General features: G+C 48.4%; 1 protein-coding gene across 1 annotated transcript in view; it reads left to right on the forward strand.

The window, feature by feature from the left end:
* The window catches only part of ABLIM3 (actin binding LIM protein family member 3), a 100246-nt gene that overhangs the window by 61302 nt on the left and 11100 nt on the right, over nt 1–27844 (forward strand). The window contains exons 8-15 of the mRNA XM_090288367.1: nt 3594–3681; nt 15405–15463; nt 17671–17742; nt 21717–21872; nt 23401–23430; nt 23925–24054; nt 24752–24850; nt 26223–26270. Of these exons, the coding sequence (XP_090144493.1) occupies nt 3594–3681; nt 15405–15463; nt 17671–17742; nt 21717–21872; nt 23401–23430; nt 23925–24054; nt 24752–24850; nt 26223–26270 (682 nt within the window). The remainder of the gene's footprint in view (nt 1–3593; nt 3682–15404; nt 15464–17670; nt 17743–21716; nt 21873–23400; nt 23431–23924; nt 24055–24751; nt 24851–26222; nt 26271–27844) is intronic.

Raw genomic sequence — 27844 nt, forward strand, 5'->3', positions numbered from 1 at the left:
TGGTTCCTGACACAGAGCTCCTAAAACCCTTGTAATTCCCTAAGCGATAGCACTAGGAGCAGCTTTTGTTCTAGTATTTGGTCTTTGACTCTGATTCCTGACAGCCTTGGAATATCCTGGGTGATAGGATGGTCTTTTGTTCTAATGAGGTGACTCTTGGTGGGCTCCTAGTCGGGGGCCAGTCACCAGAAAGACTAAGCCATGAATAGACACTTGGAACTTTCAGTCCTGCCCCACATCCTCCTGGAAAGGGAGAAGGTCTGGAGATTGAGTTAATCATCATTACCTCAGTGATCATGCCTGTGTAATGAAACCTCCAGTGTCCCAGAAGTGCATGGTCCAGAGAGCTTCCGGGGCAGTGAGCAAGTGGACGAGCAGGCAGAGCGGTGCCTGGACAGGGCATGGACGCTCCTCGCCTCTAACACAGACCTTTCTCTGGGCATCTCTTCCATCTGGAGGTTCATCTGCATCCTTTACCGTGTCCTGTTATAATAGATTGGCAAATAGAAGCATTTCCCTGAGTTCTGTGAGCCATTCCAACAACTTATAAAACCCAAGTCGGGGGTCGTGAGCACCCCTATTTATAGTCAGAAGTACAGGTGACAACCTGGGACTTAAGAAGGTATCAGAAGTGTGTGTCGGGGCAGAGGTTGCGGGGGACAGGCTTGTGGGACTGAGCCTTTACCCTGCGGGGTCTGATTCTCACTCAGGTAGACAGTATCAGAATTGAGTTAAATTGTAGGACACCTGGCTGATGTCACAGAGAATTGCTCGGTGGAGGGAAACACTTTACACATCTGTGAATGTGGTAGTAGTGTGAGAGTAAGGGAGACACACACGGTGTGTTTTTCCTTTTTAGTTAGTCGGAACTTCGTTGGTTGCAAGTGAAGAAACTATACTCAAATGGCTCAGGCCCAAAAGGAAATTTATCAGCTCCCACAATGAAGAGCCCAGGAGTAGTTCTGGCTTTAGGCACAGCTGGATCCAGGCCTCAAACAAGTGCATTTGGAATATCTCCCCACCTTGGCTCCACTTTCTTCTGTGTTGACTTTATTCTCAGGAAGGCTCTCCTTCATGATGAGGAAGCTGGGACACCAGTCACTCCGGGCTTACCTCCTGCCTATCAGCCAGCGTCCCCAATGGAAGGAGAGCTTCTCTTTCTTTATTAGGAAACATCCTGGGACTGATTCACTAGACAATCCTGGGCTCATCTATGAACCAGTATCTGGGACCAGAGTTGGAATAGACTTATTGGTGGGGTCAGCCCTGCTTAACCACAGGGACTGATGTGGGGAATGGGAAGTCCCATCCAGGAAAGGCCTGATGCTATTTCTGGAAGAAGGAGGAAGGATGTTGGCCAGGAAAAATAACAGTTGCCCACTACAGGGCCCAGCAAATTGCCAGGTACACAATAGGCACTTAATTAAATTCCGCTTCCCCTGCCCATTCCTTCCCCAGGCCACTCCACAATCCCTTCCTCAGTGACAGAGCTGCGTGTGCTGAGCGCCTGTCACATGCCTTCCTTCCTAGTCTGTGTCCTCGCCAGGGAGAACCACAGACCTGTGCCCTGGCGCTGCTTTTCCTAACCTTGTGTGTGGTTCTCAGTCTTCTCTGATATGGCCCAATGTTTCAGGTCCTAAATCTTTGCGCTATTTCTTCCCAGGTTTCATGACTTCAGTTTGTTAACAGACAGAATATCTCATCTTGTCTCACTGACTTGGTTTCCCTATGCTGGTGCCGGCTGCTCTGGCAACTCCCCTCCCTCCTGCCCCTCGCCTCAAGTTGTTTTCAATGCCATCCGTGGCCAGGGCGCTGAGAGGGACACAAAGCCTCTTCCGGCCGGGGCTGGGCGGCAAGGCACGACATTTAGGAAGATGCCAAGCTTCAGCTTTGCCGATGTGCTCTTGCCACCCTGCAAAAACAGGTCTATAATTCAAATGAAAAAGAGACACAAAGTAGGAAGAGGCTGCTAATTAAGACGATTGTCCCTGTCGTGGTATGGGGAAATCAGTGCCACTACATCGCAGCTTGGGAAAATAGCAGGCTCCTTCCAAAGTTTGAACACAGTTTGCTTGGACAACGATAAGGACATTTTATCATTGGCGGGAGCCATGCATGCCACCAAGACTAAAACAAGGAATAGTGGAGGGTTTTTGTTCCTTTTAAAAAAATCTGTCCTTTTTGCATTCTTGCTAAGTGTTCAGACTAAATCAAGTATTTCCAGAACAGGCAAGCCTGTGCCCAAACACCCCCCAAAAAAGGTTTGGAAATAGGCCTTCAGCATTATGCAATTATAATTTTTGAATTGGAAGGAACTCACTAGCATCAGACCAAGTGATGGCTTGGGTGTCAGGGAGGTACTTTAACAACCCCTCCCAATATCCATCCATTTCCCCCAGGCACCCCCCCCCCCATAAACCTTGCCCTAACATGCAAAATATTCCTTCAAAACAAGCCCCACCTTCTAACCCAGCCTCTGCACCAAGCTCCTCCCAGGTAGAAATCCTGGAGCTGCCACTGAAAGGCCTTGGCCCATCCCGTCCTCTTGGCTGGGGTTTTAGTGTCAGAGCTGTCGGCGTGGGAGTGAGGGCTGCCTGGTGACTGGCCCGCAGGAGTCCAGCCCCAATGCTGCTCCTGGCTTCAGTGAGACCTTGAGTCACAACCTTCTCTGAAGCTATTTTCATTTTTACTTTAAATAATCGTAGAGAAGGACAGTGGAAATAGGGAAGGGGGCTCACCCAAGGCCGGACTGGGGTGAGCTGAGGATAGGGGTGGAGGCACTCAGGTACAACAGTCTGGGAGTGGCCTGTGGGTCAGAGGCTCCCAACAGGTCCCAACTTTGCAAATCCCCTTCTTTGTCCACTGGGTACTAAAAGTCTGTCCTTCTCATGCCACTCCCACAATTTATGCCATGGCTGTGAAACTCTTGTACTCTTTCTCAACTAATACTTTAACTTTTCTTTAAGTTGGCTTATTTACATCTAAGAAAACTTATATAGCATAACAGGAAAACCAGGATCACTTACCCTATTGCTCATAACCAAAAAGCTAAATATAGTTCTAGCTAGATTCTATTGCTTGCGGAGGCTCCAACTCTCACACCTGTTCTCATTTTTAAAAATGTAGATTAGTAAATTTGGGATAGAGGTTAAAGGCATACTGCACCAAAATGTACTTTCTCTTTTTTTCATTGATCCACTGTTATTAAATCCTGAGTCCATGTACCATTTAAGATCATCTGCTGTGCTGCTAGTGGTAAGGGCCCCATTCATGGGGCCCATGCTGGGGTGTCCTCAAAGCAAGATTGTTTCCTTATCTGGAAATGAGGTGGGACCAGTAGCCTCCCAAGGGCCTTCCCATTGCAACAACAGAAGTGCAGATGTCCAGAGAAGTCCCCTGAACTGCCATAAGGAACCCATGGTGTGGAATTACTAAGTTTCCTGGGTGGATTTTTAGGTAGTTCTGGACTTCCCTGAGTAGACTCCCATCCAACCTCAGGGTCATGAAGATGCTCAGGAAATGTTCAAACCCACCTGCACCACCAGACAACAGTCCCAGGTCCGACCTCCTATTTTTTGCTTTTACTCCCATAGGCAGGAGGGAAGCACTACCACCCAACCTGTGCCAGATGTGTGCGCTGCCACCAAATGTTCACTGAAGGGGAGGAGATGTACCTCACAGGTAAGCGAATCTGACACTCCCTGTAAGGCATTCTGATCCACACATGCCTGGAAAGGAGATACGATCTCCTTTTATTTCAGTGTTATCTTTGCTTTTGGCTTATCCTCAAATTTGCGATTAGTTCGCCCCTCTCTGGGTGGTTTGGGAAAGTTGCCGGAGTGGCTAATGTGAAGTGACATGTAATCTGCCTTCCATCCCCGTGCGCCTCCACCGGCTGCGTGGCTGGCCTGCTGCCCTGGCAGTGCTCTGAGCAGACTCCCCTGGCTCTGCCTGGGGTGGGAGGTGAGGTGCACGTGGCCAAGCGGTCAGAAAACCTCAGAGGGATGCCTGAGTTGCAGACTGTCTCCAGCATCTCCCTTCCCTTCTCCCCGCACCTCAGAGTATCACACCAGGCTGTGGCCTGGGTCTTCCCAGCGACTCTCAGGAGGTACCAAAAGGAGTGGGGAGGGAAACTGCAGTCTCTTGGAAGCAAATCGGGGCTGCTTTCCCTCCACCCCTTCCCCGGGTCCAGCCCTCTGGCTCCAGGATTCTTGCAACAGTCTCCTAATCAGTCACCAGGCTCTGTTCAGTCCTCCATCCTCCACCCAGGCCATCATCCAAGGGCATCACGGCATTCTTCCCAGAACCCCCTTGAAGAGGCCTGTGGGGCCCCTCCTTATCCACCAGTTTAACCCAGCATTTAGGACCGTCTTGTGAGGTCTCAAACTGCCCATTCATCCTTGAATCAACCCAACACTTAAGCTACCAAATTTCACTTGCATCTTCCTCCATTCAACAACTATTTCCTGAGCCCCTGCCACGGGCAGGCTCTGCGCTGGGTACATAGTGAGTTCCAACCACAGCCCTAACCCCATTGCCCTGCAGTCCAATGGGGGAGATGGATCACGGTCCATAATCATACAAATAATTGTCATCCTGGATATGTGTTATGAGGGGGAGAATTATCGGACAGTGAGAGCACATACCAGGGAGGGGAGGGGCCTCATGAAAGATTCCCAGAGGAAGAACTGGGACCTGGGATCTGAAGGATGAGTGGGAGTTAACTGGGCAAAGATGGGAGGGATGGGGCGCGCCAACCTGTGGGGACAGAATCTGCCAGGCTCTGAAGTGGGTGAAGAAATGGCAAGTGTTGGAGACCTAGGGGAGTCAGTGTGGCTGGGGTGCAGAGGCAGGCGGGCCGGGGTGGACCAGGCTGTCCCTGTGGTTAGGATGGTATTCAGCCCCTCAAATGAACCCATGGCCCTCATGCCTCTGGGTTTTGTTTGCATGCCTTGTCTTCTATAAGAACGCTTGTCTTCCCATGCCCCCCTTTGAAAATCCTATCATTCTAGGCCCAGTTTAGTCACCACCCATTCCATAAACCCCCCAGATGCCCCCTACGCCCCCCACAGCTTAACACACTCCCTCCTCCCTGAGTCCCACAGCCCTTTGTTATACCTGGTCCTCCAGGTTGCATTAGAGTCTTAGCCTGCTCCCCGAGAGTCCTTGCTCCTGACCTTGCCTCCTCAGCCCTGACATCAATCCCACAAGTACTGACTCTACAGGTGTTCACGGTTGGCTGAACTCCTTTGCTTAGCCATCTCCAGATGTGTGAATAGCTGTCTTAGGAGGGAGTGAGGGCCCTTTCTTCCAGTTTCCCTACAGTGCAGATCTAAGGCCAGGCAGGCAGTTACACAGTGCGTCTTCCTAGCCAGCTTGTTGTAGCCACAAATGCCCAGGGCCAGGAGTTCCTGCAGGATGAAATGAGTCCCTCTGCCTAAAGCAGGTTTTCTCAACCATGGCACAGTTGACATTTTGGGCCAGATAATCCTTTGGTATGGGGACTGTCCTGTGCATTGAAGGATATTTTGTAGAATCCCTGGCCTCTACTGATGAGATGCTAATAACATACCCCCTTGCCACTGTGACAACCAAAAATATCTCAGACATTGCTAGGTGTCCCCTGGAGGCAAAATCATCCTTGGTTAAGAAGCACAGGCCTACAGCTATTCAACAGAATCTCTTACCAGCTGTTGAATGCTAGAGCAGAAATTCCCGTACTGAATTGGGCTAGGTGACCATTCCTAAGATGCTGTGACTCTACAACTTACTTGTATGTATAGTCACACAGGTGTTAGAGGTGGGAGGATTCCAGAGGTCACTTGAGACTGTAACGATGGGGAACGTGATGACCAGAGAGAGGAAGAGAGCTGCATGAGAACCAGAGCATGCAGGGGTAGAACGGGACTGGCCTTTCAATTCCCACTCTGGGGGTCTCTGCATCTCACTTCCTTCTTACTCAGTTCCCTGCAAGTCCTAGGCCTCCCCCTTCCCATGAGCATCGATCCCTCGGTGCCTGGGTCCCTGAATGGTTTCTGCTGCAGGACACTGTGCTACATGCTGGGAAGTCCCTCTAAGTCTCCGCAAGTAGCACAATGTCTGTATGGACCCTGACTACCCTGGGAATCTGGACTTTGTACTTGGTTTGTAAATTTGTTGCATGTTACCCACTGGTTTGACCTAGCATTTAGGAACCTCTCATGAAGTCTCAAACTGCCCGTCCAGCCTCTCCCCCATCCCTGGTGAACACATTTCCTAGTGTTGAGACTGCCCCCACATTCACATCTGTAGGGTAATCAACATCTTTACCCTCCTGCCTGAGTTTCCCATCCTAATGTTTCCCCAGTTGGTGCTTTCAATTCCGGCTCCACCGCTTCCTATGTTTTGACCTTGAGCGAGTCTCTTAAATCTCTGAACCTAGGTTTCCCAGCTTGTCAAATCAGCTTTTAATAGTCCCTGGACATAGATGTCTGCCAAGTCCCGGACACGTGGTAACCTCTCAGTTCATTCACTTAGCAACTACCTATTGGGCATTGCCTGTGTGCCTGGCACTGTAGCAGTGGGCAAGTCAGACAGGCTCCCCGCACTCACGGAGCTCCCAGCCTCGTGGCTCAGGGCTCGCCAAGCCCTGCTTCTGACCAGAACTTTACAGAATGCTGAAAGAGTTAAGTGATGAAGTGAGCAGCTTTGTGAAAGTGAGAGAGAACGGGCAATCAAGCCTAGGATGCAAATGCCTCCAGGGGATGGGAGATATTCTTGGTGAGGAAGAAGGGCCTGTCACCCTCCTCCTTAATTACCCCCATCCCTACCCTCCTGGCTCCTGGGAGAGTGGGAGTAATTGCAGGGCCTTCAAGGCCTGACTTGAGAGATGCTGAGTGGTCCTGGAATGAGGGGGACCAGGCTGTCCGATGCTAGTGTCATGCTGACTTGGGCTGTGGGTGTTTGGGGGAGCGGTGTCAGCCACAGGCAAGGGGCAGGGCCGGTTCTGCCACTACTGAGAGCTGGGCCTGTGATTAACTTGGACACCCTCCCTCAATGGGGGCACCAGAACTTGAAATGATATTCCCCAGAAATGGCAAGAAAGCTGTCCTCCTAGGCAGCACAGGAGTGGTGAGAAATGGCTTAGAGTCAGGATTGCTGGGTGCAAGGGTCAGCACTTCTGCTAATGGGCTGTGACCTTAAGAAGGGACTTTTTTTCTCTGGGTCTCTTCCTTCACCTATAAAATGAGGATAATTACACTGTCTTTTATTCACACTGAAGCCATGCTACGTGGCAAGCTCTCTGTGATGTGCTGGGTGCTCAGAGGTGAACACGGCAGGTGTACTTGCTTCTAGGGTGAAGTGTACTGTCAGGAAGGGGAGACAGACTTGACTCAAACAGAAGTGAAAATATTCCATGACACGCTGTAATGAGTGCTGTGAAGGGGCAATGTGGGAGCAATGAAGCATGTTTTAAGGCTCCTGATCCAGTCGAGATCTTGCAAGTGAGTAGGAGGTGGGAGGGCGAAGAGGGGAAGGAAGGTTGTGGAGGCAGAGAGAAGAGCAGGTGCAAAGGCCCCGGTGGGAGGGAGCGTTGCACGGGGTAGAAGCTGAGGCAGCCCACATCCCAGTGCTCTGAGAACGAGCGTACTCCACAAAGTTCTTGTGAGTATTCGGGGAGACGAATGTCCCCACAAACCAATGTCCAGAAGAGATGGTGTGAGGAGCCTGCAAAGTGCCAAAGGCCAGGCTCGTGGGTTCCATAGCTGGGCAATGAGCGCATGGAGCTGGCAGCAGGGCCCCGGGAGGTCCTCTCGGTCAGGGTGTTTGGGTCCTACTGATGTGCGATGGCTTTCTCAAGGGCTCTGTTGGGGGAGAGCCTGACATCTGTCTAGATGAGAACCTCCAAGGCCCCAGGAGATAAGAGCAAGTTTCCTTTTATTTAAATTCTGTCGGGCATTCAGTCTTTTAACTGTTTTTGTAAAGATGCCAAATTTCTAATCTGTTTGTTGTCCACACCCTTCATTTGGGCTTCACGGAGGAATTAGGTCACGGATTTTGTGCAGCAGAATAACAGCCAAAATGCTGCCGGTTCAGGGCAAGGCTTAGACCGAATTCACAAAGGGTATGGTTGCTGGACTGGTGGCAGTTTTTCGAAACCCAAAATGTGGTTCAGGAGAGATTTTGCTCTTGCTCTAAATGTGCCTATACACAGGAAAAGGAAAGACAGACTTTTTTTCCCTCCTTCTGTCTACACTGAATACCCCGCTGTTCTGAGGACCTGAGAAGTGAATAATGCTGGAAACAGGAGGTCAGCTGCACACCTTAAACAGGTCCCTGCTACCATTTGTCTGTTAATTAATCCCACCAGGCAGAAAGTCATTTATGAAATCCTAGGACAAACTGTGCTCTGCTAAGGAAAATGTTGTAACAAATTGTAGGTCCTGCTAATAATAATAATAATAATAATAGATAAATAAAATGCCATCAGCTGATATTTGTCAAGCACTTACTATGTGCCACACACTGAGTTTTAAATGTAATATCCCATTTTATCATCTCAACCCTATGAACCAAAAGTCATTAATATCTGCATTTTAGAGAACAAGAAAGTTTAGAGAGGTTTATGTCCCGGGGCCAAGGTTAGCTAGCCTATTTTGCTAGGGTTTGTTTAAGTCCGTTTTATTTGATTTATTATTAAAATTCTTAACCTGTGTTCCATAATTGGCCTTCTGAATTTGATGAATCCCCTGAAATTACTTGCCGAAGTTTGCATGTAGGTGTGTTTCTTTAAGGAGAGGGTTCTAGCTTTCATCCCATTTTCTGGTGTCCGTGGCCCAAAATAAAGTGAAGAGCCTTAGCAAATCCAAAACCGTGCTCTGAAAGCAAACCCTTCTCTTGTAGAACTGTGTCTATTTCTGATCACATTTTTAAAAATGGTTCAGATAATATAAGGTCCTGGTACCAGGAGGTGTGTCCTTTGGGCGCAGTCGGATGTGGATTTAGCAAAGGCCTCACTGTCCTCTGACAAGTGCCACAGAAGAGGTTCGCTGAGCTAACAGATGCCCAGAACAGTTGTTGCCCGTTGTTATGGATTGTGAGATGCCAGCCCTCTGTCGTATCCGCGCATCTCATCCCGCCGCACTGTAAAAGGCACGAGCGTAACATTTGTTGCTATAATGTACTAGTTTAGCATTGTTATTTTAAATTGGATCTCTCTACTGACAGCTAGGTTGTAGGAGTTATGCTTAAAAACTTTAAATCTTATGTTTTCCCAATCCTGCTATAATTTTAGGTTCTTCAAATATAGCCTACTACTGTGCTAAATTGATATTTCCTAAAGCCTGACTCTACTAAGTATATTTCATTTTAAATAGAGTATATTTTAATTTTTAATGAGCTGCATTTTTTTTTTTTAGGGCCACCAAACATCTTGAATCCTATAGATATAACAACATAGTAGTTTTAACTGTGTATTTTAAAGTCTGTTTGCAACTTGCTCCTCCCAAATCCCCACTGACTCAAGATGCTGTGACCATTTTCTCACCAGTTACATGTCACATCCACTTCACCAGCCAATTTGTCCATGTTGATCGAAATTAGGTCCAGGGTAGCAATTTCCCTGGTTGCTTCCTCTATTTTCTGGGAAACAAAATTGCCTGCCGGGCAAGTCAAGAACTTGTCAGATGCTCGCGTTTTGGCTCAATGAGATGCTTTATTAGTCTGGACTTTTTAGGTGGCAGAAACCCAACTCAAACAATATTAGGCAAAAGAGGATTGAACAGCTCACATAACTGAGAAGCACCAAGGAGCAGCACAGCTGGGTTGAGAGGTCCCTGGTCTCAGCAGATGGTGGTTCTCCCTGTTGCTTTATGTGTGTGGCCTTGAACTCTCCGCGCCAGACCAGCTGCCTCTGTGTGGGGGGAAGAAGGGCATGGCCAGCCCCAGCCACCATGGGTGCAGAGGGGCAGCGTTCCCTGAAAAATTCAAGAGAGACATACCAGAGAGACTCCAAGAAACCTGACTTTGGTCATGTGCCCACACCCAGGCCAGGGCGGGGAGACAGCCATGGACAGGTCGGCCAAACATCTAAGATCCCTAAACCCCAGTTTGCCCATCTGAGAACAGGAATAATCACAGGCCCCACATCACCAAACTGTTGTGGGATTAAAGGAGTGAATGCGCGGTAAAGGCTTGGCACAGACCCTGGCACCACCGGCTCTGCCAGTCTGAGCCTCATGATAAACACCCAGGAATGTAGACATGGCAATTCCCTGTGACACCATGCACTAATAAATGCTTGCTTTTTCAATATTATCATCATTGTTAATAACACAGCATATGTGTTCATAAATGTTATCATTATTATCATGATTATTTTTATTATCATTATTATCATATTAGTTAACATTATTATTTTTTAGTTAAGTACTATTGTTGTAAAGTGTATAGCATAAGGGCTGGCATAGGCTCTCTCTAAATATTAGTTACAATAATAACAATAAGAATAATAAAAACTAAAATAAAAAGAACACAGAAAAAAATAATAATAAAAATACTTAGTGCCTGAGACATGCTAAGCACTCAACATGTTTCGCTGATGGTCCTAGTAGTTCTTTTCAGCCGTTATCATTCCCTGTGAATGGCTCGGTACTGCCCTTCTTCCCTCATCCCACTTCATCTCCTCTGTGGTAACCAGCCTCACGGTAGCTACGCAGGTTTGCCCTTCAACCTCTTAATTAAGCTTCAGGCCCTCTCAATCATGCCATCTCCAGGCAAGCTGGTCTTTTCCACTTCTCCCGAGGTGCCCTCATCCCTGGGCACAAGCCCAGCCTCCCAGAAGGGCACACTGGCAGCCAAGTCAGGCTTCTGCTTAGCGACTCCACCTGCACAGCCAGTCCTCTGCTAGTGCACCCAGGCCCCAGCTCCAAGAGTAGGAGAGTGAACACTACCCACCACCCTGCAAGTCTTCCCTACTGCTTCCCCCTTACCAAACTGGATCCTGGCAAATAGATTTTTTTTTTTTTTTGGAAAAGGAGAGAAAGTAACAATAACAAAAACCACTACCACTTACATGGTGCCTACTCAAAGGCAGACAACGTTCTAAGTGCTCTGCATGTACAGTGGACCACTCTTATCTGCCAGGCATCCGTTCCCAGATACCCTGTGGATGTCTGAAACCACGGATAGGACTGAACCCTGTATACACTATGTCTTTCCTATACATGCATACCTATGTAAAATTCACATAACATAAAGGTAGTCATGTTAAAGTGTACAGTTCAGTGACATTTAGTACATTCACCACTAGCTAGTTCAACAATATTTTCCTCACCCCAAAAGGAAACCTGTACCCATTAAGCAACTGCTCCTCATATCCTTTCACCCTAACCCTGGCAACCACCAATCTGCTTTCTATTTCTATAGATTTACTTATTTTGGATATTTCATATAGATGGAATCATATAATATATGGTCTTTCATATCTGGCTTCTTAACATGATGTTTTCTCAGTTCATCCATGTTGTAGCACGTATCAATGTTTCACTCCTTTTTGTGGCTGAATAATATTGTATTCTATGGCTACACCACACTTGTTTATCTGGGGGGGGAGCGGTAAAGGAGCCACCCCAAGGTCCTAGCAAGTCTATATCACAAGGGTAATGCTGCCCACATAAAGGCAGAACTCAGAAATTTCACCCTACTGCAGTCAAGAGAAATCCAGAGAAGAAACCTGCTGTAAGAGAACAAGCTCACCAGAATCAGGGCTTGAAAACTCAACCGCCTGCTTTAAACCGCTTAAAGGAGAGAGAAGGGCCGGGAGGCAGACAGGAGAGAAGGTCCCGGGCCACCTGCAGGGTGGCATTTATATTCAAAAATACCCAAGAAAACACCATGCTGCCCAAACAGACCCCTCAGTGAACCGGCTGTAGTCACTGCTCTATTTGTAACCCCAGAGGGACATTCTGGGAGACTATGGCACCAGCTTCAGTTTTGGCATAAAATAGCCACTAATGCAAAAAAACTAAAAGAGTTGGCAAAATGAATTTCAGCATCCAACAGAGAGTTGAGTGGGTTCCCAAACATTAAATAAGTCCCAAATGTTACAGGTGCTATAACCAGTCAGATAAGACTGAATGCTGACTCTGCTAAGGGTTAAAAGAGCCTTAATGCCTGGCTCAGGGACAGTTTTAGAGTATTAGATCGCTGCCTCTGATTCAGCTGATACAGAAATGGCTAATCCTTCACTTCCATAACCTTTACAGAAGGTTTTAGCTGCACAACCTGGAATTGTGGGTGACAGTCTCAGAGGAAGAGAGGGTGACTCATGGAACCAGGAGTCTAACAAGCAAAAAAAAAAAAAAAATGTTGAATTTTTACAATAAGTTAAAGAGTCCTGTCTTGTAAAATTGATCTCTTTATCCCATGACACTCCAAGGGAATAAATTTGGAGTGGTAACCAGTATTTAGCCCTGTGGTTCTCCAATGTACAGACATAAATCATCTGGGGAGCTTGTTAAAATCACAGATCTCCAGGGCCCACCTCCGGGAAATTGGTTTTAGGGGTCCAGGAATCTGCATTTTACCAGGCTGCTGGACAGGTGGTCCACAAATCACACTTTGACATGCCCCAAGCTAGTGAATATTCTTGTAGATGCTCATTCTGAAATCGTAGCTATTGAATCAGAGTCCAGATTCTCACTTGTCCAAATCTCAAAATAGCTTATCGGGTTTCTTTTGTTTATTCATTCACTCAGGGACTATTAATTAAGGATCTGCTGTCCCTGCAGGTATATCTGTAGATACGACAGATATGAATCCTGCTGCTTATGGAACTTATATTCTAGTCAAGATCATTGGATAGGGGTAAATAATCGTTTTTCCATACAGAGAAGCTGGTTAGGATGGAAACATAAAATCTCCATGGTTGGGAGGGATAGCAAATGTTCATGAGTGTAACTACCACATGATGCATCTCCTCTACAAGCTCCCTGCTGAGCAGTTACACACCCAATATGTGCTTAAATACTTCCAGGGACAGGAAGCCCACTTGCAGAATGAGCCCGTTCAGACTTCAGGTATTAAATTTTCCTTCCCTGAAACTTTTGCCTTTGGTCCTTGTTCCCCTTTACCAGACACAGTGAATGAATTAATCCCTCTTCCCACAAAGAAGCATTAAAATAGTTTTTTAAATCCTTTTCACCCTTCTGTTATGGTTACCATCTTCTTCTGGATGCATATCACTGTGTCTTTTTTCAAAACACAAAGGTGGAATCCAACTAGTCATTCATCTGTTTCTTTATTAAATGCACGTGAGCCAGATACTGTTTTAGGCTTTGGGGGTAAAGCTCACAGAAGAGAATAACCTCCCTCTTCACTCTGGATGTTCCCTTTCTGTTAATGTCACATTGAAGAGCTATTAACTAAAGGCAGAAGCTCAGGAGGCTACAATTTCACAGGGGTCTTCACAAACAAATCATCTTTTCTTACCTTCATTTATCTAAGTTTCTTGCTAACTACCAACAAATTCCACCCCTCTTCAATTTAAATGATATTCTGCCAACTCCAAAGCTTCTTTATTTTTGTCATATTCAATTGTATTTTCTTCCTCCCTTTTGATTCTCACCCCTCACATCTTATAAACATGCTTTCCTGTGTGCGGAGTGCTGAAGCCATTTGTGGCTCAGCTTTATTCCAGAACAGATACGACAATGACATGGGGAGACAGTCTCATCCCACCTCCTCCCTTTACACATGATTTCCCCCATGAGAATTTCTGCCTGACCTGTTACCTTTCCTATACCTCTTTCGCTTAATCTTGTGACCTTAGACATCTGTGTCCACCTCATCCATTTCCTACAGTGACCTGAAACATGTGCTTCCTGCCAGAGCCACAGTGGTAAACAACTCCTCCTGGTTTCAGCAGCAACTCAAAGAGGGCCCGGAAATGCTCTCTGCTCGAATAACTCCCCAAAGCAAGGATTCCCACCCATGGCTTGGTAGTAGACACACCCTGAGGTTGCTGGATCAAGCCGCAGACCCAGAGTCCCTCTACTGGCCACTGGGAGCCATTGCACTTCACGTAGAAGGAATCATTAGGGAAACACCCAAGAACGTCAGCAAACGAGAATCTAAGATCCCTATCCCACAAACAACAAAATGGCCTTAAAATTAGAATTCTGGAGATAAAAATAATCTCCAAGTCCATCCAAATCCCACCTCATTGTTATTCAGGTGAAAAAACTGGGACCCACAAAGAGGAGGTGTTGGGGGCTGAGCAGAAACGAGAATCCAGGCCTCCTTATTCCAGGCCCATCCTCTCTTCACTGCACTTTCAGGTCTGATTGTCCAACCTTAAACCAACCTCCTGTCGCTTAGGCAGTATTCCGGCCCTGGGGTTCCAGGCAACAAACCTTAACAGTGAATATATCCTAAAAAGTCAGACAAACAAATGCCATCTGGGTGCTCAGGAATCTAGCCATTTCCTGGCTCCTTCCCTTGTAGGGCTGGTTACAAAAGGAATGGCACCAATGGGATAATATGTTCCTATTTTTTTCTTCTAATCCAAGACACCTGTCCCTCCTTTGGGGAATGTGTAATATTTGGGGCTCCTTGTCAACATGTGACCGGCCACCTGTTGTTCATGCCTTTCCAAATTGGCCTCTCAGTTTGGGGCTGGCCAACTGGCTTCCCACCCACAATAAAATGCAATATACTAAATTTGAAGAGTCTGGAGTCTCTTAGGAATTAGCAGGTCAAGACAATGCTCTTAAGCAGAATATACATCATGACACTTCTTCCCCTTAAATGTGATAGCTCTGGTAGACTGTCATCAGTCTTTGAAGAGAAAGGAAGGCTGGAATTCACACAGTCTGTCACTTTATTTCACCTCCACTGCCATTCATGTTTTCAACATCCATTTATTGACCACCTGCTCTGTGTCACTCACTGCCAATCGTCCACTCATCTATTCATCCACAAACATTTACGGAGACTCCACTGCGAGCGAAGTCCCATGGTGGATGCTGTGGGAGACAGGCCCAGCAATGAATAGAGTCTGACTCCTGCCTAGAAGGAGCTCTTAATTTAGTTGGGGTGATAAATCCACAGGCTACTATGATTTAAGGCCAGATGTGTTGAGAGAGATACAAAGAACTATGGATCACAGAGGAGAGAGAAGTCACTCTCAGCTGGCAGGTAAGAAAGTTTGCAAGATGTCGTGCGAGACATGGACCTTAAGGAATGGGTAGGCTTTTGATGGGCAGAAAGAGTGTGCATGGGCGGTTGCATCCATGTAGCAGCATAGAGCCAGGAAAACCAGCACATATGCTGTTGAGAGAGTAAATGGAGGTGGAGAGGTGGGAAGACTTCAGTGCTGATAGGTATGAAAGGTCTGAGCCTTTGTTATTTTCCTGGCCCCCTAGGTTCTGAGGTTTGGCACCCAATCTGCAAACAGGCAGCCCGGGCAGAGAAGAAGCTAAAGGTAAGCAAGCCCAGCTACTTTTTGCGATGGGTTAAGGGCACCATGCTTTAGTAGAAACTCATTCCTTAGTGCGCATGCTCCCAACTGTGTGCCTGTATCCTTGGATTTCCTTAATGGTAACACTCACCTCAGGGGGCTTTTGAGGGAATTAATACAGATGTGATAACACTTTGAAAACTATACAGCAATGTGTTAATGTGAGTTTTTAAGTATTTCTGGGGTGAGGCTATATCCTAACCATTGCTTACCAAGATGGCAGCCCCTCTGATGTACCCCAGCCTAAGGTCATTTATTAATAATAGTTAATATTGTCACAGGGATTGAGAGTCTGCAAAGGATCTTCACAGTCACTGTTTTTCTTTAACCCTATGGGGCAAGTGGGGCAAGGAATTTTATCTTTGCTTGTGAGAAAACCAAGGGCTAAAGAAGGCAGTGATTTGCCCACAGTAATGCAACCAGACAGAAACACAGCCAAGGTCTCCACGCTCACGCTGGACCAGTGGAGGTCCTGCATCCCTCTGAGCTACTGTGCTCTGACAAGCACCAGAAAGTCCTGTGACTCTGGATTCTTGATCCAAGAACTGCAAGGAGGGGCTCGCTCACTTCCTGGGTCCTTGATGCCGTAGGGGAGATACCTGGAGTGTGTGTTGGAGGACAGACACTATGATCTTTAAGGTGCCCCTACACTCTGGCCCTATCAACTTGGTCCCTTGGGACCATATTAAAACTTACCTGCTAGAGTCTCAGCTAAAAGCACATGTGTACAATTTCTGACCAGCTGGTGTAATGTTGTCTCCTTTGCCATCCCATCCATCTAATATAGGTTTAGGGAAAGAGCCAGTTTATTGATATGTAATTTTTGAGCCGTGAGGATTTTTTTTCTTGTTTCTTCCTAAGCCTCTCCCTTTTAAGGTGTAGGAAGGCCTAATCGTCCTTTTCTTCCTCAATTTCCTCCTCTTTGGTGACATTTCTCAAAGTTCAGTCATCCTTCCACAGTCCCGATGTTTTTTGCCATATCTATGTGCCACCTGTATCGTTATATACTTAATATTTTTCTTTTTCTTTAAATCAACTCACTACTTTTAACTTAACTAAACTTTTTTTAAAACAAAACTTTATGTCACCAAGTGGAACACGAGTATTACTTGCTAAAAATAGAAGGGAACCATAAAAGAAATTCAATGAAAGTGAAACAGTTCCTAAGAATACATCTTGGAAAGTCTAGCTAGATCATGTTGCCTGCACTCTCTTTGTTAAAAAAAAAGGGGAGGCTGGTGTCGGGGAATTAGCAATTTGTCAAGACAGTTGTTGTAATGTATTAGCAGCGAACTAAGACTTCCTCCTTGATCTGAGAGGATGGAAATAGAATTTTACATTTTACTCTCTTGCTCCAGGACTCTGTATTACCAGATGTTCCACCTAAATTTATCCCCCCTGAGCCACACTAGTCCACAATCCACAGTTTGGGGAACACTGCTATAGAGCCCCACTTGGAACGCTTTGAACTGTGGGATGAGAGACCTGAAAGGGAACCTAGCCATCCCTAAGACCAACCCCTTCGTTTTACAGATCAGGAATTTGAGGTCCCTAAAGTCACATAGTTCATTGATGGTCATCGGTGTCCTGTCTGTTTACTTTTTAACCACAACATGCTGCCCCTCTCCGAGATGCACTAAGCCTGCCATTGTGTTGTTCTGCTAAGGAAGCCATTAGTCCATCGTTCCCATTGTTTAGAGAAAGATTCTTTAAGTTTATCACTTAGGTTGATGTCAATTTGCAATGGATATACCATAAGCAATCAGTATATTATGCAATCACATGAAGTTTAACCTACTTTTATATTTTGTATAATATAAGCAATGAGTACTTACCAATTTTATTCACTTAAGGTAATTACATTATTGAGTGGGATTACCCCAAATAAAAGGTTTTATGAGTAGCTTCCTATCTAAAAGGCTAGCTACATATATGTAAAAAAACAAATTCATCTTCAGTCCAACAGCCTGAAATCTCGTGCACTTCTGATTTCATTCACACACACATTGCTTTAAAAGGCGGAAGATAAAGAAAAAGTACAGAAACAGCCAGAGAGTGCTTTTCACAGTATTGCTAGGGTTCCCTGAAAAGCTGCATTCTTATGCCCCGTCTCCCCCACCCACGGAACCAGTGTACAGCTTCTCACCCCTCTGTCTTCGTCTCTCCCACAGCACAGGCGGACGTCAGAAACGTCCATCTCTCCCCCTGGATCCAGCATTGGGTCACCCAACCGAGTCATCTGCGTATGTATCGCTTTTCAGTCACCAAAAGGATTTTCTTATCCCTCAGCCTGGAATCTAGAGAGGTTCTAAGGACTGCTGTCAGGTTTTCATCCAAATGATATCAACTGTTACCTAGTGTGGCCTGTCACATGCTGGGCTCTGGGCTGGGTCCTGAGGAAACAGTGGGGGACAGGGAGAGACATGGCTCCTGCCCTTGGGGAGCACACAGCTTAGTAAACACAGAGTTATGGGAATAATATTGAGATCAGTGGGAACACGAGCACGTGAGCAAGAGCAGGAACCCTTGACAAGCTCTGAAACTAGCACATCCTGCCCCATTACTTACCTGGGCAAGGGCAAGAGAAAATTTGGGGATCAGAGTACTATTCAGAGTGGGTATTGGATGAAATGTCAATGTGGAGACAGTGGTGTGTGATAAAGAGGCACAAACGAGGAAGAAGCCACATGAATGTGGAAATACGGCCATAAAGGATTTGCAAACATAAAGAAGAGCTTTCTAATCATGTGAGAAGTCCAGGGATGGGGTAAACTTTGTGTGTGTGTCTGAGCGCTCATCCCTAGAGGCATGCAAACACAGACACCCATCATTGCCAGGGATGTGGCAAAAGGGACAAGAGTTTAGTTAGATGACCTCAGAGGTCCCTTGGGTATGTAATTCATTCACTCATTCATTCAGCAAATGCATGCTAAGCATCTGCTCCACTCCGTGCTGTGCTCTACACCGGGGAGATGGTGGTGAGCTGCACCGACCTGAAGCATAGCACTGAATTCATAATTCCATGGGTAATCAGTTGCAGTTCTGATGAAGTGCTGGGAAGAAAAAGTGCAGGGTGCTCTGGTGATGCTGCAGATGAACACAGGTACGTTAGACTCTAGGACCAGTTGGGAGAAGAATCCAAGGAAGAAACATTTACGCTCCAACCTGAGAGAGAAATGGAAGTGAGGTACAGGAGGTGGGGGAGGCAGAGCCAGAGAGGCCCATAAAGAGTAGAGGAGGGTACTGACAGTGCACAACCCTCAAGCTGGCTGCCTCCAGACTGTTTCAAGACCTTCTCAAGTCAAAGGAACCAAGAAGACCAGATTGGGGGGGGGGGGGCATGGGTCTAGAGCAGGAACCCTAATAAGAAGCTCTAGAGACAGTCCTCAATCCAGCCAGCCTGGGGTGGGCCCTGCCCATCATTGCTAGATCATTATTTTACTCCAAATTCACATCCAGTTTCCTCCTTGATCACTGGATAATACCATTGATGGGTTTGTTTCCTTTCCTTTCTTCCTCTGTTCAAACAAACAAAAAAAGATGTAATAGTAATCATTGACTGCAACTTCAATATGTGTCAATACTGCCATGAGGCTCCCACAAACGACAAGTGACTTTGATCATGGGCTGTACTCATTGAAGATTCCTGTCCAGAACAAGAGATGATCGCCCCCCCTGGTGCTATGAGTCGGGCCAGAGCACAGAAGGAATAATGAGCTTAGTTTCAGGGCCTACACCATGAGAAAGTTATTGACCAAAGTGGGCCTGTCTCTATGGGAGAGTAACCAAGGTATGAGGGCTCAGGATATATAAAGTTGCACTATAATGCCTTGAATCCCTGGCTGGTCTCCCCTGAGCGGCTGAGGAGCCTTGATAACCTTTGTGGAAACAGCTGGGCCCTGAGGATGTTCACTGTGGAGGCCTGGAGAAAGTTAATAGAACTGCCCCTGTGAGAAGCAGCTCTACTACAGATGACCAACAGCGACTGGGAACACCTGCCATTGTGCCCTCCTGGGTGGCTTATACGTTGAGATCAGTCACCCCCACACCCTAGCATAGGCATGTGTCTTCCTTCTGTTTTCCTTTACTCTCCCCTTAATGGTACCTCACCTTCAGCTACTCTGGGGAATGAGTGCACAGATCACATGAGCCATGTTTTAAGTCAGACCATTCCAAACATGGCTTCCAAATTTAGGGAAGAATCCATCCAACCACTTTTGGGACAGGGAATAACAGACAAAAAGGTAGAGTATTGGTTTAACTTTCACAAATACTGAGGTTTGGTATTAAAATAGAATTATTAATGTACGTAGAGGGGACAGGTTCTTTCAAACTTTGTTCCCTTCCCTGCTGACTACTGGAATTATCTCCAGGTGACTTGACTTGGACCAGCTCCACTGGTCTCTTCCTTCCTTTCTGGCTCATTGTGTTAGGATGCCTCTGTCCACTCACTGTAAACTCACTTATAACCTGACAACAAGGCAGCTATAGGAAGAAATACAAATCTAGTGTTTCTGAGGTGTGGAGTGAAAGTGCTGAGATGAATATTGATGGGCTGAAATAAGTTTGCAAGATGCCAAATGCTCTCAAGGTCAAGATCTGACATCCCAGAATGAAAGGCAGCAGTTACTTCAGTAAGCAGACTCTCTTAGTAAGGTTCCCTTTACCCCCACACCCCAAAACTGGTACAGATACATTTGCAGAGGAGGCCCACATAGTGCAGCAGCCCAGGACTACCCCAGTGGGCAGCTGTCACCACCCTCAGCTCAAAGGAAGGGCTGGTAAGAGCTGGAGCTGTGGAAGAGCAGTCCCAGACAGGAGTCGTGCCCCGTCGCAGCCATGCAGGGCAGGTGCAAGGGGGACCAGTCCACAGCCTCTTCACTCTCCTCCCACTCTGCAGGTGCCCCACTTTGGCCAAACCCAACTGAAAGACAGGAGCCCATGATACAGTCCATGAGGCCTCGGAGCCTAGATTGGGGCAAGGAGGAGGTCTAGGAGCAAAGGGGAATGAAAGGCAGTGCCCAAACAGCAGTGAGATGGGACAGGGATGGAATAGTGAAGGGCCTTGGGAAGTGGTTAAAATACCAACATCTCTACAGTCTTTATAAAAATTGCTCTCGACAGTAGCCTTGGCCCTGAGACTTACCTGGCCCTCAGGCATTGGGAGAACGTTATGAGGATGACATAGTCTCCTTGGATTCCTGTGTAATGGCCTCTCTCATTTGCCTCACCTCAGGACCTTGTGAGCCACAGTAGTTATGGGGGCTCGGATCCTGGTTAACCATAGCAGAAACCAGGTCACAGAAGGAACCACTGGAGGATGCGGACATAGAAGGAACATGGCTTCAAGGAAGCACGAGACATGGACTGGCCCTTGCAAGAGGAAGCTGTCTCCTCATCCATGTGTTTCTTGAGGACTGAACTCAGGCGAAGTCAGGAAGTAGTTAGAGGCTCAGTTCAGTTTGGTGTAAGGAGCAGCTTTCTGAGTACAGCCCCTTGACAAGTGTAAGCCAGTGAACTCCCCACCCTGGGTAATTAGGAGAGGCCACTAGAGAGGGCAGGTTCTCAGGTTAGACTGGCTGGGTTCGAATTCTGGTTTTGCTGCTTATTAGCTATGTCACCTTGGGCAAGTTCATTGATTTCTCTGTGCCTGTTTCCTCATTCAAAAGTACAGATAATAGTAGTTGTGAGTTGTGTGGATTAACTGAGTTAGTCCATATGAGGGACTTGGAACAGTGTCTGGCTCATAATACGCGCTCACCAAATGTTAGCCAGTGCTTTCTATCATGATTATTTCTGTCTTTACCATCTTCACCACCTTCTTCAAGGATATTGTGAATGGGGTGTCTTCACTCTGGGGGGTCAGAAGACAGTCAGTACTCGGGCTACGTAGTTCAGACTAGATTCAAGCCTGCTGGCTAAGTGGTAAGGGCTGCGGAACTTTCTGAGCCTCACTTCCCTCATCTGGAAAATGGGAATAATATCGACACTCCACAGAGTCACACAACACGTGTGCACAGCAGTGTTAGCCCTGTTGGAATGGATGGCCGCTACGACCTGTCTTATTCTAGCATTCTGCGAGTCCTCTGTCCTAAGGCTTTGTTTTCAATGGAGACTGGAGAAGCTCCTTCTCCCTGCGCCTGAGTTTTGTTTCCTTTCTCCTTTCCCTCTTATCTTTCTGCTTCTTTCCTGTCCGTTTCCTTCTCTCCTTCCCCAGGCTAAAGTGGATAATGAGATCCTTAATTACAAAGACCTGGCAGCTCTCCCCAAGGTTAAGTCCATCTACGAGGTACAACGCCCCGACCTCATTTCCTACGAGCCTCATTCCAGATACACGTCAGACGAGATGCTGGAGAGATGTGGCTATGGAGAGGTATGGCGTCTTGCCCCTCTCTCTGGGGCCACTGAAGGAGAGGAGGGCCCGTGGGCTCCCCAGTCCCCTCCATCACAGACACCTTGCCTTCCACATTGTTGCTCCTGAGACTTTTTAAGTTGGAATTTACAGTCAACATTTAAAAAGCAGGTGATTTCATCCAAAAATCTGGCTTTTCTTGAAAAATTAGAAGTGATGACACCACACCAGTACTTCCACCATCCAGAGATGGGGAGCAATGTCCTGCTTTAGACTGGAGATGGGCTCCCAGTTCTCCTGAGTCCCCACCACTCCCTGAGAATCCCAACATTGAAGCCGAGAACCTGTGACTGCTTATCACTGGAACTATTATTGTTGTTCTTACAGCGGAGGAATTTTATGCACAGCCCATGGCTCTCATGCCCTGCCATGCTTAATGACCGTTTGGGTTTATGACCCCTGGTTAGTAGGTTCTCTGGTTTTTGCACTTGGCCTTCAGTCCCTATGCTCAGAACAAGAGAGAAACTCTTATAAAAACTCAGCATCAGCTGGTTTTTGAAATAAATAAATGGTTGCTGGACAAGAGAACGTGTTCTCTGGAGAAGGCAGAGTGGCCTGCTTCATCCCAGACTTCTGAGCTGAGACCGTTTGCAGCAGAAGGCTGCCTGGCCCGGGTGGCACAGACCTGCGTTCTTGTCCCTGTTCCACCACTGTCCCCTCCTTCTCTAAAGGGATTGGTTGGCTTCTACCTGGTCTGAGAGCCCAGTGCTGAGACTCTCTGGGTTCTGGCCCCCGAAGTGGGCCAGGAAAAGGGGACCAAGCGTTTGGTAGAAGCTCATTCTCCTGCAGGCAGAGGTGGTGCATTTGGGCCCACAAGCCACGCCCAGCCCTGAGATTTGTTTGTTTCACTCACAAAACACTTCTTAAAAATGTAAATTAGTTTTCAACATTTAAACACTGGGAGAGTTCACAGAAGAATCTGCCTTTCCCACTTGCCTTGGAAACTTAAGAAGCTGTGTTAGCGTAGGGCAGGCATCCAGCCCAGACCTGACATGCTGGGGCTGAGCCGCGCTCTGTAGATGGGACGTCCCACCCCCAGGTTGCCACACCACCCACTGGCCCGGCCCAGCCCTTGCTTGGCCCTGCCTTGGCATCCCCTACCGTGGGCACTATCCTCACGAACCTCAGAGGGGTCATGAACTGGTAAAGGGACAAAGAAGTGTCGTGGAACGACTCTGAGCTTGCAGTGGAGAAGCCCGGGTCCAGGGGAAGACCCTGCCGCTTCCCCCCTGAGAGGCTCCGAGTTGTCCCGTTCCCTCTCTGGGCCTTGGGTCTCCCATCTGCAAAAAGAGGGCGTAATCTCAAGGTTTCCTACTCCCTGTCGGCACTGCTGCCACCCTGGAACTCTAAGTGAGGATGTTACCTGGAGAGGGAGGCCGAGGGGCAGCTGAGGACCTCGCTTTGCTGAACCATTTAACTGTTCTCTGTCCCACTCTCTCACCTGCTTCTCTCTCCTTTCATGACTGCCTTCAAACTCTTCGCTTCTCAGTCACTGGGAACGTTATCGCCCTACTCCCAGGTAATTAAGCCAGTTTGGGGAGACCTTTTATATAATTGTGCCCCTTTATGCTGACCAAACAGGCCCCTGATTTTACCCTCCCCAACCCCCCAAGGGACCTGAGCCCCTGACCCAACCCAGGCGGTGATAGGCAGGCAGGAGCATGACCTGGAGGAGGTGGGGTGGCATAAAGGGTAGAATGATTGGGAGCGAATCTAATGTACCCTTTCTACCCAGAGATGACCTCCAATGCTTCTGTGACCCTTGGCCAGGAGTCCAGGGACGTGGCCCACGGGCTCCATTCAAGGGCCCATGAGTGCTGGGTGGAGGCCCTGAAAATGCTCTGCATCCTTCCTTGGTCTGTGCGTGTAACCCAAGGCAGAGCCTCTGTGTCCAGAAGGGCAGCACCATGCTTCAGCCCCTAGAATCCTGGATTCCCTGTCACTCCTCCACCTGCCTAATAGACCCCTGGGCCTAATTGGTGGCCTCGCTCACAGCCCCGCTTCCTCCCCTAGGACATCTACGAGAACCTGGACCTCCGGCAGAGACGGGCCTCCAGCCCGGGATACATCGACTCCCCCACCTACAGCCGGCAGGGCATGTCCCCCACCTTCTCCCGCTCGCCTCACCACTACTACCGCTCCGGTAAGGAAGGGGAAAGCCCCCAAAGGGACAGGAAGAGCCAGGGGGACAACACAGTGGCTCGATGTCCCCAGCTGCAGAGAGAGACTAGGGCTTCCCTGAGATCTCCGTCACAGCATGGCCCCCACAGGCCTGTGGCAACCCAGGTGACCAGCTGGGCTCACTGAGTCCCTGCAGATACCCCTGGCAGGGGAGAGGAAGACCAGCTGTGGGGAAATGGGTGTGAGCTGCTAGGAGAGGGAAGTGGCAGGCAGCCCAGTGGCCCTAGCTGGAAGGAGACACTTCAGTCCTCATCTGTAGGTGTGCCCCATCCAGAGGACAGAACCAGAGGACCAGAAACTGGGCTGTGGCCTGCCTTCACTCAACAGCCCAGCCCCACCCAGGCCAGTCACGTTGTCCACAGCCAGCCCTAAGGTTGGGGGTGTAGCAAGCAGAGCAATTAAGGGAGGGGTGGGTGGGGAGGGTGGGGTGAAAATGCATTCCTGAAGTTTGGTGGAGTTGATTTTTTCAACTCACAAATCCTGACTTTGGGGTGAAGTAAGAAAACAGGGTTAAGCCTGTTTCTGCCAACGCAGTGCATGAGCGCACAGCCGCCACCCCGCCGTCCCGCTGTCATCACGTCACTGCTGCCTTAACTGCCACCGCGTTAACGCCTGTCTTCTCTGCCTCTCTTCTCTCTGGGGACCACTGCCTGCCCCAGGGCCCGAGAGTGGCCGGAGCTCGCCATACCATAGCCAGTTAGATGTGAGGTCCTCCACTCCGACCTCTTACCAGGCTCCCAAGCACTTTCACATCCCAGGTAGGCTGCCAGCCCGGAGTTCTCGGCGTGGATGCATGCTTCATGGGGTCGCCGGGCACCCTGAACTGGCCCCGAGGAGAAGCCGATTCCTAGGGACCCTCCCTAACCAGTCACTCTAATCCACCCTCACTAACCAGTCATTCTAACTAATCCACCCTCCAGCCCCAACACACCCACAGTCTTTAGTCCACTTACTTGATAGAATCAGCTTTGGTCAGGAAGCTGCCAGAAAGCATCTCAGGGAAGTGCCTCAAATGTCTAGGAGCCGAGATTGGACCCAGCAGTGATCAGGCTGAAATCCAGGGGCTTCTGCATCAAAACTCTTGGGACTGAATCTCCATTCTGCTGCTTCTCTATAAACTGCTGACCTCGGGCCAGTTACTTAGCTTCTCTGAGCCTGTTATTCCTTCTGTACAGCCAGGCGCTACTGTGGAACCTGAGGCTGCAATTGTGCTTAAACCAGCCCAGATCCTGCCTTCATGGTGTTTACGTTCCAATGTGGGGAGAGAGTTCATAAATGAGTAAACAAATACGTAAAAGGATAATTTCAGGTAATGGTAGGTGCTGTGAACATAAGAAAATAGGGTATGTGATAGAGAAATTGGGGCAGGGGAGGTGATCAGGAAGAGCTTCTTGGAGGCAGTGACATTGAAGCCAAAAGATGAGAAGGAACCATTTTTGTGAAGATCCCAGGGACAAAGATCCTGGCAGAGCAAACAGCAAGTACAAAGGCCCTGAACCACTGAACTGGCAGCATGCCAGTGTGGCTAGAAGTAGTAAGCATGAGGGACAGTGATAGGTGACCCTGTAGGTGTGACTTGGACAAGATCTCACCCTGAGTTATGGCAGAACAGGGCCTAGACTAGTCTCCCAACTCTGAGCCCAGGTTTCACTCCCCTCTCACGTTTCCCGTTTCACCTGCACCTTTCTCAGCTGCCCTAGAAAGGTCCCATCCTGTCCGTTCTTGAGGAAGTGGCAGGGAGGTCATGCTGAACCATGGCTGCAGCATTCTGGGCACTTTCATGTGGAATGAAGCGTGGCCTCTGGGTGGAAGCGGTGGACACCTTCCTGCATGGGGTCCTGCTGAGCACGTGCCCACCTTTTGCCTGCATGCCCACTATTCAAGCCCCAAGGCCCTTCCTCAGGACCATTTGAACCCGCCCATTCCTTTCCCCTCGTCCTTCTTGGAACCTGATGGTATGAGGCTGGAAGTTCAGCTTTGGAAGAGGAAGTTCACCAGAAAAGATGGTGGACACTTGGGAAAAGTTGCTGACTGTCTCTGTTTTCTGAGATCAACTAACCAACTGCTGTCTCCTTTTTTCCTCTCTCTTTCTCTGTCCTCCTTACTGTCCCTTCTGGGTCTATCTGGCAGCTGGAGAAAGTAACATCTACCGGAAACCCCCGATCTACAAACGGCATGGTACGGTCAGAGGCAGAGAGGGCATGGTTAGGCAGGGGATGTGGGGCGGTTAACATCTGTGCAGATGGCTCTGCACGGGTCACCAGGAGGGACACATACAAGGCTGCACCTCAGTCCTTCTTCTTGACTGCCCTCTGATCACTCCAGGTGACATTGCAGAAGAGTTCGGTGACATTTTAAAAGAGCAAAGAAGGCCTCATATCCCCTAAATCCTTTGTTACCATCTCCCCAACCCCCCGCCCTTCCCTAGTGTCTGGTGTCCTAAATTCCATGGTCAGAGTAAGCTTTGTCAATGTAGCCCTGGGAGGGGCGCTCCCAGGGCACCGGCACTCAGTCAGTCAGTCACCACTGAGAACTGACAGTTCTTGCAGAAGCACTTATTGAGCCTCAGTTGAATAAGCACATCTCTTAGTTGAGGATGCAGAGGTGCAGCTGCCACCGTGACGCCCTATGTGCCTACGGGTCTATTGGGTAACAGAGTTGGTGGAGCATGAGCCATCAGAAGCAGCCCTGTGTTGAGATCTGAACTCACCAAGCTGGTGGGAGGTGTAATACAAGTATTAATAGTGGCTCTGGGTGCTGATAATTTTGACAAACATCCTTGATTTTGGAGGGACTGGTCTGGAACCAAGGGGAGTCTGTGGGCATGTGCATGTCTATGTGTGGCTGCAGAGGTCATACCATGTGCCCCAAGTGGCCACAGAAAGCCACTGACCCTGACAAAGTTAGTTTGACTTTATATCCGGAAAAGCCCCAGAACCAAACCCCTCAGGCCTGTGTGGGACTTCCCAGATGGCCCAGGGAGGCAGCACCAAAGCAGGGAGTCTGGGGTGGGTAAGAGGGCAGTTGGAAGAGCTGAATGAGGTGAGCTGGTGTGGGAACCCACATCAGAGAGAATAGGAAAGCTTTGGGAGCGAGTCCTGCTGGGGCCGGGGGAGGCGCATAGCCTGGAGCTGGCTGAGGGTGATCCCAGGACCCTCTGCAGCCCTGGCTGCCCCGAGTGTAGAGTTTGTCCCTATAGCTTCTCTCCTGAGGAATTATCGTGAAGCTGCGCTCATTTCCCCAGCCCTCTCTCTGCCCAGATCATCCTCTTGCCAGTTTTTGGGACGTGCTAAAGTAAATGCCCCAGAAGGTTTTGTGGCTATGATAGGTTTGATGGTCACCCCATGTTGTGGAATTCACATGGAAGCTTGAAGCTGGATGGCACCTGAGCCAACAGACCAATTCTGATGCTCGCAGATGAGGAAACTGAGGCAGAGAGGGGAAGGATTTTCCCAGAGTTACAAGTAAGTTACATGGCAGAGCTGTGAGAAGAACCTAGTGTGGCTGACTCCCTGTCCAGTGCTCCTTCCTTCAGGTCATATACTCTCCCCAGGAAGGAGTTGGCATTTGAGGGTGAGAAGGCTGGCCTGACTCCCGTGCAGCATGGCCCTGCTCACTGATTCCCACCCTAGATGTGGCTCGAATCCACAACAGGGCAGGCTTCTAGAGGGTAAGGAAGGCAAGGGCAAGGGCTCCCCTGGGACATGTCTAGTCTGACTTGGAGAAGCCACGGCCCCAGTACTTGTTCACTT

Source organism: Furipterus horrens, unplaced genomic scaffold, assembly GCF_987537825.1.
Source record: "Furipterus horrens unplaced genomic scaffold, mFurHor1.1.pri manual_scaffold_10, whole genome shotgun sequence".
Lineage (NCBI taxonomy): Eukaryota > Metazoa > Chordata > Mammalia > Chiroptera > Furipteridae > Furipterus > Furipterus horrens.